The 17,552-nt window shown below is 52.3% G+C and overlaps 3 protein-coding genes and 1 long non-coding RNA gene across 6 annotated transcripts in view; 2 read left to right on the plus strand and 2 right to left on the minus strand.

Annotated features, from left to right (window-relative positions):
* Positions 1-3,247, plus strand: part of IHO1 (interactor of HORMAD1 1) — a 30,130-nt gene extending 26,883 nt beyond the window's left edge. Inside the window, exons 6-7 of the mRNA XM_059387826.1 lie at positions 1,266-1,369; positions 1,714-3,247. Coding sequence (XP_059243809.1) covers positions 1,266-1,369; positions 1,714-2,862 — 1,253 coding nt within the window. The 3' untranslated portion in view covers positions 2,863-3,247. The remainder of the gene's footprint in view (positions 1-1,265; positions 1,370-1,713) is intronic.
* Positions 3,248-8,901: 5,654 nt separating this feature from the next.
* LOC132011317 (uncharacterized) overlaps positions 8,902-17,552 on the plus strand; it is a 10,007-nt gene continuing 1,356 nt past the window's right edge. The window contains exons 1-2 of the long non-coding RNA XR_009402359.1: positions 8,902-9,090; positions 9,459-9,615. This is a non-coding gene — a long non-coding RNA (uncharacterized LOC132011317). The remainder of the gene's footprint in view (positions 9,091-9,458; positions 9,616-17,552) is intronic.
* C2H3orf62 (chromosome 2 C3orf62 homolog) lies at positions 10,795-14,415 on the minus strand. Of its 2 annotated transcripts, XM_059389724.1 has the most exons (4): positions 14,220-14,411; positions 13,403-13,820; positions 12,411-12,502; positions 10,795-11,342 (listed from the first exon to the last, which is right to left on the minus strand). In XM_059389724.1, the coding sequence occupies exons 2-4, from the start codon at positions 13,813-13,815 to the stop codon at positions 11,077-11,079; spliced, it is 771 nt and encodes a 256-aa protein (XP_059245707.1). In that variant the 5' UTR covers positions 13,816-13,820; positions 14,220-14,411; the 3' UTR covers positions 10,795-11,076. The 2 variants fall into 2 exon arrangements, with proteins under 2 accessions (XP_059245707.1, XP_059245706.1); XM_059389723.1 differs by having other exon boundaries at positions 13,403-14,415.
* The window catches only part of USP4 (ubiquitin specific peptidase 4), a 51,728-nt gene continuing 49,063 nt past the window's right edge, over positions 14,888-17,552 (minus strand). For both annotated transcript variants that reach the window (XM_059389718.1, XM_059389717.1), the window contains 2 exons: positions 15,839-15,927; positions 14,888-15,479 (listed from right to left, as the gene is read on the minus strand). In XM_059389718.1, coding sequence (XP_059245701.1) covers positions 15,318-15,479; positions 15,839-15,927 — 251 coding nt within the window. In that variant the 3' untranslated portion in view covers positions 14,888-15,317. The remainder of the gene's footprint in view (positions 15,480-15,838; positions 15,928-17,552) is intronic.

The raw sequence follows: 17,552 nt of genomic DNA on the forward strand, positions 1-17,552 counted from the left end.
AAATCATAAGGTAGAAGAAGGAAAAGGGGTAAATTGTAACTTTGCAGTCCTGAGTGGTTAGCATTCATGTCACCAAGTTCATTACTGCCCAAATGTAAATAGGACATAAATAAGTGGTGGGTGATAGGTGGTAAGTGATGGTAGAGCACACACATAGTGCCAACAGCGGAGAAAAGGAGCCCCCAAGCTAGCCAGGAAGTGCTGTTTTCCAAGGAGGTGACTGCTGAGAGCAGAGGGAAGAGCAGGAATGAACCGCACTGAGGGGCGCCTGGGTGGCTCAGTCGGTTAAGCATGTACCTTTGACTCAGGTCATGAACCTGGAGTCCCGGGATCAAGCCCTGTGTCAGGCTCCCTGCCCCTCCCCCTACCCATGCACTCTCTCACTCAAACAAATAAAACCTTAAAAAAAAAAGTTAGTTGCACTAAAGTGGTGATTGAGGGGAATGGGTAGAGTCGAGAAGGAATAGAAGCATAAGTACTCCAAGGGAACAGCATGCACGAGGCCAACGGTGAGAGAGAGACTGAGTAGGAAACAGACCTCAGCGATGTGGAGGCGGACGGAGTGGGTAAGGGGAAGTGAGCCTGGGTCTTCATGGCCAGTTTAAAGGTTTGGACTTCCGGGGTGCCTGGGTTGCCTGGGTGCCTGGATGCCTAGATGGTTGGACATCTGCCTTCAGGTCATGATCTCCTGGTCCTGGGATGGAGCCCCATGTCGGGCTCCCCGCTTGGCAGGGAGTTTTTCTCCCTCTGCCTCTCACCCTGCTTGTGCTCTCTCTGTCTCTTGTGTGTGTCTCTCTCTCTCACATGAATAAATAAAATCTTTTAGAAAAATTGAGATTCAGACTTCATCCAGTGGCCAGTGGGGTGCTGTTGAAAGTTTCAGTATAGGTTTCAGAGGAGGCATGATCATATCTACGTGCTGAAGAGGTCACTTCTGATGACAGGACCAAAAAGGTAGGCCAAGGAGGAGGTTGGTGCTGTCATCTGGGCAACAGGTTTCAGAGTCCCCAGGAGGTGCTGAGCTTGGGTCTGCCTTGGTCAGAATGTTCCCAGGGAAGAAGGGAAGAAGAGACAGTAGAAGAACCACCCTACTCTGGCTTCCTCTCCTCACCAAGGCTGATCTGGCTGGAGAGGCCTGGGCACTAGCAGAGCAGGCTCAGGTCATGCATGCCAGATTCCAGCTCCTCCCTTTTTGCTATTGTGGGCTGGGCGGGGTCGGGCATGCCATAGTCTTCATGGAGTGATTGTCATTTTTCTGTATTTAGTGCAAGAGACCGTGCGGGCCCAGAGTGATCTGGTGTTGGAAACGGTGCATGACAAAGGCAACATGGAGCAGGTCATCTTTGAGATACAGAAAAGATTTGAAGCTGTAAGTGTGGATCCTAACCTCTTTCCTCAACTATATTTTTAGCTTTGTCACTAAGACCCAGAGGGATTCCTTTAAAGTTACGATTTTTTTTTTTCCAGCCACGAGCAGAAGCCAAATAGGTCCCTTGTTAATGGGCCAGGGTAGGGGCATTTCCATCTCTAAGATTCTCTGGCATGATGGGGACCCAAGAGGCCCTGCTCCAGAATGTTGCCATGCTTCTTCTGGAAAGCACCCAGCCAGGGACAAGCGTTGGTTCTGCTAGCACATCCTCTGGTTGGTTCCACGTTTCATTGTGCATTCTGAGTTGCAGTGCCTATAGCTCTTTTCTCACTCTCTTTCCCTAGAGACAAGCAGAGTTTATAGAAATGAGATCCGACCTGAAGCACCTTGAAGCTTTAGTGGCCCAGCAGAGTAAGGACTTCCAGCAGCTGTGTGAGCAGCTTGGCCAGCTAAATGTGGCCAGTGTCCTGGCAGAGCTGAAGAGATTGATTTCAGACCCTCGGGTAGCCGGGCATGTGAAAGACAGCACTTCCCAGACCTCACCACCTCTGGCCCAGAGCCTCCATTTCACCAGGCAGGGCAGGTACGCTTCTGAGGAGGCAGTTCTGTGGCCGGCGCAGGCCCCCGCTGCTGTACGGACTCGGAGTATGGGCTCCCTGCAGCCTGGAGAGTTTGGTGTCTGTGGTGAGAGAGCAGAAAGCGGTGCTCTCCAAGAAGAGGCTATGCGGCAGGCAGCTGGAACCAGCAGAAGAAACAGGCGAGTCAAGGACAGGGCTGTGCAGACCAACCGCAGGAACTGGACGGGTCCGAAAACCAGCTCTGAGAACCATGGCGCCGGCTCCCCAGGCCCCGAAGTTCCTGGTGGTAAGGACTGGGTTTCTCCGGGAGCCTCAAGGCTTCTACCCCTGGACTCAAACAAATTTGCAGCCAGCATTAAGAACACCTGCCCAAAATGTCAAGCTGCAGGTGTGTCTCCATGTGATCCTCGTGAACAGAGGCTGGTGACTGCACAGAAAAGCAGACCTGTGGAAAGAGGGAGGAAAGGCAGAAAGCAGGCGCCCAGGAAGTCCCAGAGAGGCAGGCTCCGAGCCAGGAAGCAAGAACAAGCCCCTAGCAAAACCTGTGCTGTCATTCCTAAATACCCTCAGCCGCCAGTTTCTGGCCCACAAAGCCCCCCGCTGGAGCAGCAGAAACCCCGTGCTCAACCCCTGCATCTGTGGGGCCCCAACAGCCCCACAAAGCCAGTCAGCGCTATTCTGGGAGGAAGAGTCATGCGCACTAAGGCAGTGAGGGCAGCGCAAGGAGACCTCTTAGAACTCAGTGGGCTTTCTTCCCAAGACAACAGCCTGCTTGCGACCAGTTCCCAGGGGGACCACCAGATGAGCTGGTTCAGCGACCTCAACCTCGGAAGTTCAGACCCCCCTGTGTGCAAGGAGCCAGGGAAGAGTATGCTCTATGATCTGGGTTTTGATAGCAGTGATGATGGCTTCTGACCCGCCCACAAAATTCTTCAGCTGGTAGTTGATGGGTGGCAGCTGGAAAGACACACGATCCCACACTGAGGCCCGCGAACAGCAGGAAGTCCCTGCCGGCAGCGCGCAGGCTCAGAGGCCCTGCTGGGGTCAGTGCAGGGTGGGTGCGGGGCTGGTGGAGCAGATCTGGGCTGCCGGGTTCCTGGTGCTGCCCGTGACAGGCGTGAGAGCTGCGTGCGTCCGTATTTATTGGAGGGAAGTGTGTGAGGACGGTGGTGCGGAGCTGGGCCAGCAGCCCGGTTGCAGGGAATCAGGAGGGCTAGCGAGTGGCAGCAGTGCTCCCACAGAACCGTTGTGTGTGGCAGCACGACTCCCCAACACAACATTTTTGGTCTTCACAGTATTTCCTGCATATAATCAATATTTTTCCAGGCCTCAGGTTTTGTTGTTGTTGTTGTTGTTATTTTTATCCAGTTTTACTGTCAGAGTGCTTGCATTTTTTGATCAGTGGATGTATTACTACAGAACACACTAAATCTGTCCTCTTGTGCACAGAGAAACAGAGACTGTTACGCTGCCAGTGGAAGAGAGGTGACCCGCACCCAACAAATGCCCAGAGGGGCGCTGTACACCAGCCACACAGTCCCAGTTTTCTTCTTGGCTGTTTTCCCCCATCCTGTTTTCAGCCATTCTTCAAGCAAATGAGAGCATCTAAGGGTCCAGCAATATTTCTGGAAAGCATTGGGCTTATATGAGACTTTGGCTTTCTTATACAGAGAGTTTTGAATTTTTGTTATACATATATATTTCTTTTGTAATACAAAATAAAACATATAAAACATGTAAAAGCATGGTTTTGGCGGGCATCTGAGTGGCTCCGTGGTTAAGTGTCAGACTCGGCGCAGGTTGTCCTCTCAGGTTCTGAGACTGAGCCCGGAATGTGGCTCTGCACTGAGCATGGAGCCTGCTCAAGCTCTCAGTCTCCCTCTGTGCCTCCCCCGACTCATGCTCTCTCTCAAAAACCCCACAAAAATCTAAAACACTTAAAAGCATATTTTTTTCATTAAGTTTATTGAAGGGATATCCCATCAACTTAATCAAATGGATAAGAGAGATACCATCTTTTTACCTGTAGGCTTTTCCCAAGATGACTTTGATAAATAACATCCTACTCAGACTGGTTTCTCTTCCTTTATTGTTTGAAAGTAAAAATCCTCACTGGATGGATTGGCTTCCAGAATCTGCTCATTTTCTTGTTTTAATACTCCTTAAATTCAGATTAATTAACATACAGTGTGTCATTAATTGCAGGGGTAGAGTTGAGTGACTCATCAGTTGCATAGAACACCCAGCGCTCATCACACCATGTCCCTCCTTAGTGCCCCTCACCCAGTCACCCCGTGCCCCAACCCTGTCCCCTCCAGCAACCCTGTTTGTTCCCTAGAGTTAAGAGTCTCTTATGGTTTGTCTCCAGCTCTGATTTTATTTTTCCTTTCCTTCCCCTATGTTCATCTGATTTGTTTCTGAAATCCTACATATGAGTGAAAGGATATATTTGTCTTTCTCTGACTTACTGCGCTTAGTATAATACCCTCTAGTTCCGTGTCGTTGCCCATTTTTAAGGCAGTAGTAAATGACTCTAGGGCCTCTGAGTGGACCATTATAGAAAGCAATGGTTCTTGATTTATTTCTTATTTTGACATTCATTTTCAAGGGGGTGTGTCACACAAAAGTCTGAGTTTAATTTGCCTTCGACACCTTTGACAGGGATATCAGGCACCAGCCTAAGCTGCTTTTACTCTGGTTTCCAGACCGAGGACATCCTGTGGCCTGAAGCTGGGAGCTACAGGCAATGGCAGCAGCCCTTTCCAAGGCCAAGGGAGTAGCCTTGGACTCCCTCTCAGGCTGCCCAGCCTTTTCTCTCCCTGTGAGACTCACTGGATGTCTCTTTACCCTGCCCTCTGCCAGCCTCTACAGCCTTCCCTACTGGTTTCCTCTGTGCAAGGAAAGCATGGGAGGAAGGGGCCCAGCCCCGCCGTAGGTTCCTTCCAGCCCTTCTCAAACTTGACTACAGGTGGCTGCTGTGTGGTTAGCATAAGGCTTGTAGACCATAGGGGTTTGGATCTGGAAATCTTTCAGTTGAAAAGTTTAATCATTTTGGGGTGCCTGGGTGGCTCAGTTAGTTAAGCAGCTGCCTTCAGCTTAGCAAGGAGCCTACTTCTCCCTCTCCCTCTTCCCCTCCCCCTGCTCGTGCTTTCTCTCTCTCTCTCGCAAATAAAATCTTTAAAAAATTAAAAAGAAAGAGAAGTTTAATCGTTTTAATTCAAAGTTGAGAACCTGTTGAGAGAACGCCATTAATATTTATGACTGTGGCCTTCCCATTGAAGGGTCTGTCCAACTCTGAAATGCCAAAGGAGGACCCTCTGTTCTTTGATTCTGCTGTGAGTTACGAAATCCTGTATTTCTTCAGAAGTATTTCTTTTTGGAGTCAAAGATCAAGTGACTCAATGTTCTATGAGCTGGGTGTTTTTGTAGAAAGAGCAGTAAATTTATCTCCTAACAAGCCTGGGTTAATTAAAATTACACTGCCTGTCTCTGGTAATCATCAGGAAAGGATATTCTGTTTCTTATTTTATTCCTAAGACTTTTTTTTTTTTTTTAAACTGTGTTCCTGCCAGATTTGGTGAGCGTGACATAGCCCAGGCACATCCCCAAAGCACACAGCGTTTTTGGCTCTTTGGATGCTGAGAGAGATGTGGCTCCACGGTGGGGGGAGGGGGGATGTCGGGGGAAGTCTAGGGACCTAGAGCCCAGAGAGCCACCTAGGGCTGCCTCCCTTTGACAATGACCCCAGCCAACCACATCACCTAATTTTCTTGACATTCAAGTATCAATTTAAATGTCACCTACAGAGAGGTCTTTTGGTGACCTTTTCTGTAGAAGCTTGCCTTACTCACTGCCCATTGCCTTCCCTTGTAATTTTCTCGCACAGCCCCATCTCAAATGGTGTATTGATGTGCACACCTATGTTTTACCCGCCTTGCTCGGGGGGGGGGGGGGGGGGGTGGTGGCTATAAACCTCGGAAGCAATAACAGCGTCTGCCTCACCCCTGTGGTACCCCCCGCATCCGGGAGAGTGTCTGACACGAGCAGACACTTGACAAATACTGAGAGCAGAGATTTCTTGCTCACCATTTGAACAGTTCCCTGCAGCCCTGTCCCAAAGTCAGTTCTCCAGCATCCCCTTGCAACCTCCCTTTTTAGCATTTTGTCTGAGAAGTTCCAAAGGGCTCCTGATGAGGGGTCTCCCGCAGTATGGCCTCTTCTCTCCCCGGCCAGATGCCAGCAACCCTTCTCCACCCAGAGTGCCCAGAATGCAGCCTTTCTGTACTCAAAAAAAGATAGTTGCTTCCTACAAGGGTTGAGCAGTTTTGAAAATTTTTTCATGCCAGGCCTTAGGCCAAAACCTTTCATCAAATCAGTCATTATCCAGCTGGCCGAGCACAGAGAGTCCTTCCCCACTAAGGCTAGGATTCATTGTCAAGTAGATTTCCTAAGTAAAACTTTGTCTACTCTATAAATATTTATCTGGAACATAAAATATTAACATTCTCCCACATACTCCAGGGAGAAAGCAGATTGCCAGAGCCTCAGACAGTCTTGCCATGAAAGCCTTTTCAGTAATTATCTGCAATCAGGCGCAGTGGCCTCTGTCGTCTGCATGCCTTCTTCACCGGTCGCTGCCATATTAAACGTCCTGGGGCCAGCTGGTGGAGATGGCACGCTGATACCCAGTGAGCCCCAACCTGGCCATTCAGGAAGAGGGAGCTTGGCCTGAATTAGGCCTCTTTTGCAAATCTCTTCCTCAATTTCTTTGACCACTAACAGCTCACAACCCCTCTAGTAGGAGGATGGTGTCGCTGCCCTACCAGCACATTCCTGGGTGCACAGGGGAAGGACACATGCCCCCAGGTTTTCTGTTCCCTTCTGCCGGGTCTCTGATCCCCTTGCGGTTTGCCCTGGGATAAGAAGTGGGGGTCCAAGGAGTCAGAACAGGTGGGCCAGGAGGTAGCTCTCCTAGTCCCCCAGTGAGAGGGAGCAGGAGGCAGGGGGACGGGAGCCTGGAGACCCAGAGATGAGAAGGCAGGCCCCAGTGCCTGGCTGAGCCGGCTGGAGCCCCACAGAAACAGAGGCTTACTAACCGGAAGTGCCCCCAGAGCTCACCTGGCAAGATTTCAGACTTTCGCCCCATGTGGCTAGATAGCCATGTCCAGGAATGTGGAGGACGTGGCAATAGGGACGAAGCTGAAGCCAGGGTCAGCATTTCCAGCCCATGGCCATCCCTAAATTCTCCTTTTGAAAGACCTGTTCCTCGGCTCCCAGGCCTTAGCTGCGGCTCTCTGCTCCTTGCTGACTGACCTTCACGCAACCATTGGCTCGTCTCTCCATTTTCCTACCCCTTCTTCCTCAGCCGTCCTTGTCTGCCCCGCCCCCCCCCCCCCCCCCCCACCAGCAGGTCCTAGGAGCTTCTAGGAGCCGACCAGCTCCCACCTTACAAAGTCTTACTAGTCTGCATATAGAGCCGCTTTCTAGTGGCTTGGGCAGGGACACTGGTGGGATGTAGCCAGGGGACCTGGAGACCTCTTACAGGGCTAGATGGGCCCCACTTCTCACGTGCCTTGTGCTGTGGCTTGAATTTGCAGTTTGTGACTAGTAGGTTCCAAAGCTCCTATTTATTCTTGAGGTTGCCTTGTTTCTATTTTGAGTCCGCTAATCCAAATCACAGTTTGGTGTTTCCACGGAAACAATTCAGTGATTGTTTGGTTTGCCAAGATGAGCTGCGGGGGAGAGAACCAAATGATGTAAAACATTTTTAGTTTCTCAAATATGACTATCATTGTCTCCCCGAGAAGCCTTTGGTCCCAGCCCCCTGAAAACCTGAGGAAGTTGTATTAAAATAAATGTTCTAGACTCCTGTTCCCCTTCTAGCTAAGTCCTTGGAGCCCCACTCCCCCGAACACCCCCGCTGTACGTGCGTGAGCACATATCTGCCCAGTAAAGCAGATGACAAAGGGAGGAAGGTCTCCTTGGGGCACCTCAGGGAGTCAGGGATACGGAGACAGGAGTGCATGTCGCCAGGGAAATGGCCATATGGCTCCCCCTGTTAGTCTGGGACTGGAGAGCCAGAGGCTCAAGGCTCACCTGCTTTAACTGAATAGCTGTGTTTCTACAGTGAAGAAAATCCCCTCATTCAAGGATCCCAGGACGAATTACCCCTCTGGTAAATCTGAATTTTTACATAAAGGCTTAGCTAAAATAGCAATATGTCTGTCTGTCCCATGAGGGAGAGCTTGGTCCCTCCCCCATGCTGACCCTTGTTCTCAAGGACCATAGTCTCCTCTAATCCTTTCCTTTGTTTTTTTCAGTCTTCTGTGGTTAGGGCTAGCCCTCCCCCCCCCCCCCCCCCCCCCCCCGTTCCCAGCACCCACTCCCTGTGCAAAGACCCTGGGGGAGCAGGAATGGAATGCTGAGCAGCAGCTCCAAGAGACCTGGAGCTTCCAGTCCCTGGACCCCGAATCCTTAAGATCAAGGTCCTGTGAGTCCTCCCATTACAGGTCTGGCCTCCGCTCCAGCTTCTGGGGACTGTGAAAGTCAGTTCTGGGCAGTCAGCGGGTAGGGATAACCGTGGCTGGCTGGTGGAGATGAGGGCTTTAAGAAGCTGTGCATGTCCACGGCAGATCAATTAGAAAACATGGACAAGGGGGAAAAAAAGACAAACCCCCTCGTCCCTCCGTGACAATCTCCTGCACATGCTGTGCTCACACACATCTGTGCAAACTGGAGACCAAGTGCACTTTCAAAAAATAAATACGCTTGAAGTTTCAGAATAACTAGATTTACAGGAAGGTTGCAGTGACGGTTTGTATCCACCCTTCACCCAGCTTCCCCTTGTCTTACGTAACTGAGGCATGTTTTGTCAAAGCTGAGAAACATACATGAACTCTGGCCTTTGTTTAGACTTTGCTGGTTTTTCCATCATCTTCGTTCTGCTCCCGGATGCAATCCCGACTACCACGCAGAGAATCAGTGTGTCTCCTTAGTCTTCACTAGTCTGTGACGTGTTTGGAGTCTTTCCTTGTTCTTCATGACCTTGACAGTCTGGAGAGCCAGCCGGGCGTCCTGCAGGACATCCCAGCCTGGGTTTGTTGGCCGTTCAGCTTGTGATTAGACCGGGGACGTGGGCTTTGGGTAAGAAGCCAATGGAAGTGGAGGCTCCTTCTCCTTGTTCCCTATGGCCGGGGGTGGTGGTGGGGATAGGGGTGGCATCCACATGACATCACTGGTGGTATCCCCTTTATCACTTGCTTGGGTGCCATCAGGCTTCTCCATAGAAATTTACGGATTTGGGGAGCCTGGGTGGCGCAGTTGGTTAAGTGTCTGCCTTCGGCTCAGGACCTGGGACCCAGCCCTGCACTCGGCTCCCTGCTGAGCGGGGAGCCTGTTTCTCCCGCTTCTGCTGCTCCCCCTGCTTGTGCAAGCTCCCGCTCTCTCTTTCTGCCACATAAATACAATCTTTAGGAAAAAAGAAATGTTTTTGTTTTTCCCTTTGTTCCTAGGAAGTGAGTCACTGAGTGGAGTCCAGCGTCAAGCGGTGGTGAAGGGATGCGGTGGGATTAGGTGGATTCAGCACCACCTTCTCCCAGAGAGACTGTCCACATCAGCACTTACAATTCGGAACGCACTGTCACGAGCCCTGGCTTTCTCGGGGATCAGGTAGACATCTCTCCGCGCACAGACCGCCCTACACCTGAGCAGGGCCTCCCAGGATGCTCTGGGCCTTTCTCCTCATTTGCTCCTGTCCTTCCTGCTAAGGGACAAGAAACTCCCCACCCGGCGGGGCCCCGCGGGGCGAGAGTGCTTACCGCGGGGCGAGAGTGCTTACCGAGGGAGCCGCCCGCCCGCTGTGGGGACTGAGTATAGGGTGGCTGGGTTGGAGCCTCTGGTTAATCTTGTCCCTCTCTGCCCCAGGCAGGGCAGTGGGGGTGGCTGTCCCGAGGCCCTTCCCATGGGGAGGCCCATCCCATGCTGTGGCCACCCTGCTGGGAAGCGGGAGTGCAGTCTCTGCGGGAGAGTGGGAGTCACCAGACCTGGGTCCCTGGCTTTGCAGCCTGTCCTGTGCTTAGGTCTGTAGCCTAAAAGAAGGCATGGCAAGGAGGCCCCTTGGCCACGGGGCCTTCCTTCCCAGTTCTTTGGGTCTTACCAGTAGCCCCTGTGCCAGCCTCCTCACCCCATGCTGCCCATCTGAGCCCAGACGGCAGGCGCTTCCCTGAGACTCTGCCTCCGGGAGGCATCAAAGCTTGCCTCCCTTCCTGATGATGCCCTGGTCCTTTCTTTCCAGGGGTATGGCTGGAGCCAGCCCCACTAGGCTTTTGCTGCCGGGCTTTTAGGCTTTCAGGCCTAGCTCCTTCTTTGTCCCTGGCCCTTCTGGCCCCAGTGTGGCTTCCACGGTCTCCAGGCCTGGAGTGGGACGCGTGAGGCCTCAGGCATGAAGGTGGATGGGCAGGACCTGTGCTTACCTCTTTCTCCCACTGCCCTGTGTTGGGGACTCGGGTGTCCGACGCGGCGTGTGTGGTGGGGAGGCCTCGTGGGCATGTCCTGTCAGGTGGGGATCCGCCCCTCCAACACAACCATGAGGCCCCAGCAGTGGTCTTCAAGCTGAGCAGGGTTAGGGTTGGGGGTGCTGAGGGGACGTTGATCTGGACATAAGGAGGGTCTGGAGCCCAGGCAGAGAACAGATAGCCCTGTGTGCAAGGGGAGGAGGGCTGGGGGCCACGGTCTGTGTGGGCTGGGCTGGCCTGGGCTGCTCCCAGGGGGTACACAAAGCCCACCCTGGTTGTGGTCCCAGTACTTCTTCAGGGGCCCATGGAAAAGAACACCAGGAGACACAGCAGAGGCCACGACCAGCACCTGCCTTGGGTACTGGCTGTATTAAATACCAATCAAAAACACAGTTTAGCTGTCAAGAAAAGTGGAAAAAAAATCAACAGTGAGAAACAATTCAAAACAACAGAATAAAAAAATTGGGCTTTCAGCTCAAAAAGGGACACAAGTGCAAGTTAAAGGGTGTGGCATTCTCCGATCCAGCCAGCCACGTGGCAGAGGCCCCCGGGACGCTGACCACTGCCCGAACGGCAGCCTGCTCCTGGAAAGAACCAAAGCTCCAGGCAGCTGTCCTTACTCAACCTGGTACTTGAAAGAGCTCATCAAATTGTAGTCCTCCTCCAAGTCTAGCACAGTCTCCACGATATTGTGATCGTCGAAAGCCTGCTTGAGGCTGCCGGGATCGCTCTCCGGGCCCTTCTGAGGGCTCTCGTCCACAAGCAAGGCCCAGGCCTCCTCCCTGAAGGGCGAATCTCCACAGCGGCCACACACACGGTTCAGCTCGTTTTCAAATTCTAGTTTCCCAGCCAACTCTTCAATAGTTCGGATGCTCGTATGGTCTTAAAAATAAGAACATTCAGCATTACGATTCCAGTGAGATGTTTCAGGAGACGTTTCAGGCACCAGTGAAAACCCACAACGGGCAGCCCTCTCCGGGGACGTCAGGGCAGGCGGGCTGCCAAACTGAGCCCCAGATGCTAAGGTGGTCTTGGTGCCCACCCCTCTGGCTCTGCGTTTATTGAGCCCAACGACCTGCTGGTCCCCCAGCAAGGACGACTCAGACATGTCTGGGCTTGTCTTGGATCTTAGGGAACTCCCTGACCTGCAGGCATGGCAACACATCCTGTGAGAAAAATGGAGCCTTCAGCAAAATCAGACTGCTGCCCAGGGCTGGCGAGGAGTGTGGGGGATGGTGAGCGGAGGCAGAGGACTCGGACTCCTCTCTGCGGCTACCCCAGAGGAGACACCAGCCACTCGCCCAGTGGCTCGGTAGGTGTCTTGCTCCGTGGCCTCAGGGGAGCCTCTCCTCCCACCAGGCCTCTCTTCATCCCTTAGAACCTGGCGGCCCTTCCAGAGCCAAGAGGTTCAGGCAGTGCCTTTCACTGGGGCTGTCTGTCCACTGAGCAGTGTGAGTCATTTGGAAAAAAAGAGCAAACAAAAAATACATAGTTCCCACACAGAATGTACAGTTGTGTAGGAAAAAACCTCTGGCAAGATCTCCAGCACGGTTAACGTTGGCTTTCTCTGGGTGTTGGCATTACAGGGGAGATGTGAGTTTCTAACTTTCCTTCTAATCTTGGGGGACCACCCCCACACCCCATCTTTGCCTATGTCCTGTCTCCAGAACTAAGCTCAACCGCCAAGCCCTGGGGACGACTGTCCCTTATGCCCAGGGATTCACTGTAACCAGACATTTATGAAATGACCTGATTCCTGTGCGACTCCACCGGCTATCAGCTGCATGAGGGCCCGGTGCAGAGAGCCTGCCGCGGGCAAAACAGAGGCACCACGTAGACGGATGAGAGCTGAGAGAGTGGTTTTGTTTTTTAAAGACACCTGCCGACTCAGGGGCCTGCGTGAAGGACCTGTCCTCCCAAGGAGGGGACAGGTGTGCCCTTTGTACTCACCGATCATATCAAGCAGATCTTTTGTGACCTCTTGGCTAGAATTGCTGAGTGGCATGTTTGAGTCAACCTTCAAATCTTTCTCCATATCTTTCCTGCAACCCCCAAGTAGAAAAAAAAGAAGAAAAGGTGGAGGGTTAGAGCCTCTTCAAAGAAAACCTTGTGGGGAACTCAGTGTTCATCTTAAAAACAAAACATACTGGTAACTATGCTGTGATTTACAGAGACGGTTGGAAACTGCTGAGTCAGTGATGTCAACTAATAATATCCTCGCGACTCACGAGCATCGCTGACAGCGCACTGGTGACAGCACCTTTGTGACGGTGCCTTTCTGCCTACAGATGCCCATATTCACATGTCAGAATGGAACCCACCCAATGGCTTCTTCCTTTGCTGCTTCCAGGGCAGCCAAGATGGCAGGACCCTGAAGTTCCAGCCCATAGGGTCATCCTTGCTCCAGCTCAAGGTGCCTAAAACCAGGCAGTTTAAACTTTACTGGGGAGAGGGGCACCTGGCGGGCTTAGTTAGAACAGCATGTGACTCTTGGTCTCAGGGTGGTGAGGGAGCCCCACGTTATAGACCTCATGTAAACAGAGAATCTTTGAAGCTATCAGGGAAAAAAAGGTCTAAGGGAGATCTTAACATGAGGTCTAAGACCTCATGAGGTGGGGAGCGGGGCGTAGGTTAGGGAGGGGGGTGAAGACCGCAGAAGCAAGGATGAAAGCAGGAAGTAGGGACCAGCCACCCATCTGGCCTCTCCTAGCAGGGACACTGGAATGAAGATTTTCCTTTCTGCAGTATGAAAAACGAAGTGACTTAGAATCAGGATCTCTAACGTTCACTACCATTGTGGGACCCGCAGAGTGGTCTCTAGGAAGGGTCTGGCAATCCTAGGGGCAGGCAGAAGCGGTGCTGCACTCAACTCAAGAACGTGCACATTTTCAGAAACGAGGGCCCCCCGACGGTAACTTTTTACACTGTCAAGTTGGAATCACCTTAGGCTGTCTTTTCTCCAGTTCTCCCCGTCTCCCGCGGCTCTCCAGAACTGTCTTTCCGGTGCCAAAATGGAGGAATGCATCAATACGTTTTCCTTACTGGTCAGAGGTTTTCTTTTCGGGCATGAAGCCTGTGGCTTTGCATTCACTGGGGCATGGTTGGGCGCAAAGGCTGGGCTCTCGTTCTCAGGAGCGCAGGGGACTGGAAGGAAGGGAGCCGCGGAGGAGGAGCAGGCCGCCTGCGGGTGCCTCCTGCAGAGGAGCCGGTGCACGGGGAGGGGGAAGGAGAGTGGCGCGGCGTCCAGCTCCAGCCTCGGCCGGCCCGAGCACTCCTGGGAATGACTGACGCCTTCAAAGGCCCGGTCAATGGCCGCAGTCAGCTCCTTCCTGCATCTTCGCAGTTTTTCAGACATTTCCCCTAAAAGCGACCACGTCTTTATTATGTAACACATTGGAAATGCACATTGGAAGAGCAACACGAGAATAACGTTACAGACGAAGTCCCAAACCACCCCCAAAGAGCGCATCTCCCGGAGCTTGATCCACGCCACCGGCCAGACGGCAGAGGAACCCATACTCCGGTCGCCCTCCTGCCCAGGTGGCGGGTGTGGCCCGCGGATCTCCCAGAGGAGCCAGCGGTGGGACTGGAGCCCCAGGGACGCCCAGCCCCGCCTTCCCCGGCTCCGGGCCCGCCCGCCCCTGCCGCCCTGCCCGGCCCAGCCCAACCCAACCGCCTCTGCAACCCCTCTCCGCCCTCTCCAGCAGCCCGCAGCCCGCAGCCGGCCCTCGGGCGGAAGGTCCGCAGGCGTGTCCTCACCCGCCAGCGCGGCCACACCGCCACCGGGGCCAACGGTCGCCGCGCACGTCCCAGGCGGTCGCGTGCCCGAGAATGGCGTTCCCTGCTCCCCCCACCCCCGCCAAGGTTAAAGGTCAGACAAGAATGCCCGGACTGACCACCTCTTCTTAAAACCCACTCAGCGCAGCGGAAGCGAGGGCCCCCCCCCACCCCCACCAGCGAGGGACGCTGCCGGATGCGGGGGGGGGGGGGGGGAGGGAAGGGGGGCGGGGGTAAGACCAACCAGAAACCGCTGGGGGAGGGGGGGCATAATTTCATTTCTTACCAAAGTCGGCGAGAAGGGAAAGGTTCCCATTCTCAAGCCAACGTGGAGAGAAACTGGATGGGCCACTGGACCCAGAAGTTTTGTGTACCAACTTTTTTAAAGTGATATCTAATAAACGCGCCACCCCGTCTCCAACCGTCTCAATTCATCAAGGATGGTGAGGGACATAACAGAACTGCTAGGTTCCACACGAGATTGAGGGGTGGGAGACCCCAACACCAAATATCTTCATTTCATTACGGGGAAGAAAGCTGGAAATTCCAAGATGGCTCAAAGGGAAACAGAAATGGGCTTCAGGGACCAATTTTGAGGGAATTATAAACCCATGTCAGTGCACAGCAAGGGAGAAGGGGACAACATCAAGTGAACTGGAGGCTTGGTTTACTGTGGGCAGACTGCTGGCGTGACCAGGAACCAGCACCAGAATGAGAAATCCAGGAACTCAGGGCGGCCTGCAGTGGGTCTTCGTGGCCACCGCACTCAATGACAGTGTTCCTCTCGATTCTTTGGAATTCCTCGGCCTTACTCCACTGTGCACCCCCCTCCCGAACCCCCCACTTCCAGCTCCACAGGTCTTACAGAAATTTCTCACCACCTGTATAAAAAGAAAAATAATTCAGCCTCTTGACATAACCCTTCTGAGCAAACAGGGTCTTTTTTTTCTTCTGCTCATAAAAGCAGGGGATTTCCTCATCTGGTTTTTAGACGGAACACTAGTAGTCTTCAGAGTGTCAAAGATGTTCTCCTGGGGGATTACACTGGTGCTGAGGGGCAGCAGGGTCTCGGAGGCAGCATCAGTTGGTGTCCATGCTGCAAGCCTCGTCATCCCCCGTGCCCTGCTGCGAGCTGCCTGGGCTTGTCCCTCCCTCGGAGGATCCAGGAAAACCAGCGACTGAAGGCGTCTTATAAAATTCATCATCTCGACGTTGGTAAAATAGCACATAAGCCGCTTTTGTCTAAAACACAAGAGGGGAAAAGTTCATTCACCGGTTGGAATGATCACCCATTCTCCCAGCTTTTCGCTCACTGTTCGAAACAGGGCTTTGTTCTCGGGGCTCTGCCATCTTGCCCTGTGCAACCGTGCACAGAGGCAACCAGGAAGGTGACCCTGCCCAGAGAGTGGGGAAGGGCCAGTGCCTGCGACCAAACCTGGAGAGTGAAGTTTCTCATTTAGCAAGGGTTCTGGAAAGAATGGCAGTCAACTCTTTTGTCTACCACTCCTAGCTTCCACTGTCACATTAGGATGGCCCGGGAGACCCTTCTCAGCTTTAATCCATCAGATAAGAGGGGGAATCCAGCACTAGAGCCTACTCACCACTATCTGATCCTCAGAGGCCAGGGACACGTTGCTATCATCAAAATAATACCATTTCCCGTTCAGTTTGTTCTTCGCATATGCAGTGTCTGCCAAGTCAACAAAGAAAATACCTCTAGCAATCACCAGAGAACTCATCTGGCTAGTTTATTAGGCTTGCACTAAACAACAATAAAACGCTAAAAAAAAAAACAAAGGCCCTGAAATTAAAAGTAATTTGCAGGTGACAACTAAAAGATAACTTCTCTTTTTTTGAAATCTGTTCTTCCTCAAAAAGGGTAAAAATGGGGACCCTGGTGGGCTCAGCCGGTTAAGCATCCGACTCTTGATTTCAGCTCAGGTCATGATCTCAGGGTTGTGATTTTGAGCCCTCACTGGGTTCCATGTGGGCGTGTAGCCTGCATAAGATCATCTCTCCCCCTCCCATAATCTCTCTCTCTCTTGCCCTGGAAAAAAAAAAAAAAAGGCGGGGTGGTGGTAAGAATGGAGCTGTCAGGGACCAAGGCTTTAAGCTGTAATTTTGCGTAACTAATCAAAAGAATAGAGAAATCCAATATCAATCTTCAGGATGGCTATAAGTAATCATCCAGAGCCAAGGGACCCACAAAGGAAGCTGACAGTTTAAGATTTTAGCAAAAATGGCTCTCAAAAAAACCGGTCAAGTCAAACTTCACTTGGTCCAGTAGATGGTTACTACTGCCTCTTCCTACCTCTGTATCCTCCAGGGTAATCCCGGTGAGGGACACCTGGGCGTTTGGCTTTGCAGAGCTGGGATGTGGACAAGACGCTTTAAATGTATCTTCCTCTGAAACCGTGAAAAGTCTGAGGCTGGGTAACAATTCCTCACAGTGGGCCTAGCATTCCCCACAGCAAACACTTTGTCTTGATTTTATACTATTCCCCAGCAAGATGTGTTTACAACAGTAATCCCAGCAACAATGAGTAGTTCCTGTCCCTTCCAGACTCTACGAAATGACGGACTCTAATGGAGAACTGGTTGCTTGTCTCCACCGGCTGCACTGACTTTGGGCCAGCTCTTCATCCCTCACTGCACTGCCTACCCCAGGGTTGAAGAATGTAGGAGAAGGTGCCGAGGGCCTGTCCCTATAGTCCCTCTACCTCTGCCCCTCCCCACTGGCCACCTGCTCTCTCCCTCTCTTAAATAAATAAATCATTTAAAAAACAAAAACCTACACATTCCAGACATTCTGGAAGATAAGGTAAAGAGGAGAAAGTTTCCTTGCTTTCTGCTTTAGCATAGCTGTGATACTGGCTTCTGCAATGACACAAGTCTGAACATGTTCTGGGCAACTCCCCATGTTATCATTCATTTTCTTTTGCAATGGCTGCGCGCTCTTCCAACACATAGGTGGAGAGCAGTGCCAACTGCTGGGTCACTGATGCAGCTACTAATTTTTCACTACAATAGCTGAATCTTTGTGCTTCAAGCTTTTTCCCAATATCAAGTACTTTCCATAGCATAGATTCCCAGAGGCGGGACTATTGGATTCAAGAATATGAAGACCAGGGGGCGCCTGGGTGGCTCAGTGGGTTAAGCCGCTGCCTTCGGCTCAGGTCATGATCTCAGGGTGCTGGGATCGAGTCCCGCATCGGGCTCTCTGCTCAGCAGGGAGCCTGCTTCCTCCTCTCTCTCTCTGCCTGCCTCTCTGCCTACTTGTGATCTCTCTCTGTCAAATAAATAAATAAAATCTTT

Source organism: Mustela nigripes, chromosome 2 (genome assembly GCF_022355385.1).
Source record: "Mustela nigripes isolate SB6536 chromosome 2, MUSNIG.SB6536, whole genome shotgun sequence".
NCBI classification, from domain to species: domain Eukaryota; kingdom Metazoa; phylum Chordata; class Mammalia; order Carnivora; family Mustelidae; genus Mustela; species Mustela nigripes.

What these genes read in the sequence shown, in the direction of transcription:
- C2H3orf62 (XM_059389723.1), bottom strand. Translation starts at nt 13,977, where the DNA reads ATGGGTTCCTCTGCCGTCTGGCCGGTGGCGTGGATCAAGCTCCGGGAG. An exon ending in TGGAGAAAAGACAGCCTAAG is followed by an intron (nt 12,503 to 13,402) that starts GTGATTCCAACT and finishes TGGGGGTTGCAG; the next exon opens with GAAAGATATGGAGAAAGATT. An exon ending in AGATCTGCTTGATATGATCG is followed by an intron (nt 11,343 to 12,410) that starts GTGAGTACAAAG and finishes CTTATTTTTAAG; the next exon opens with ACCATACGAGCATCCGAACT.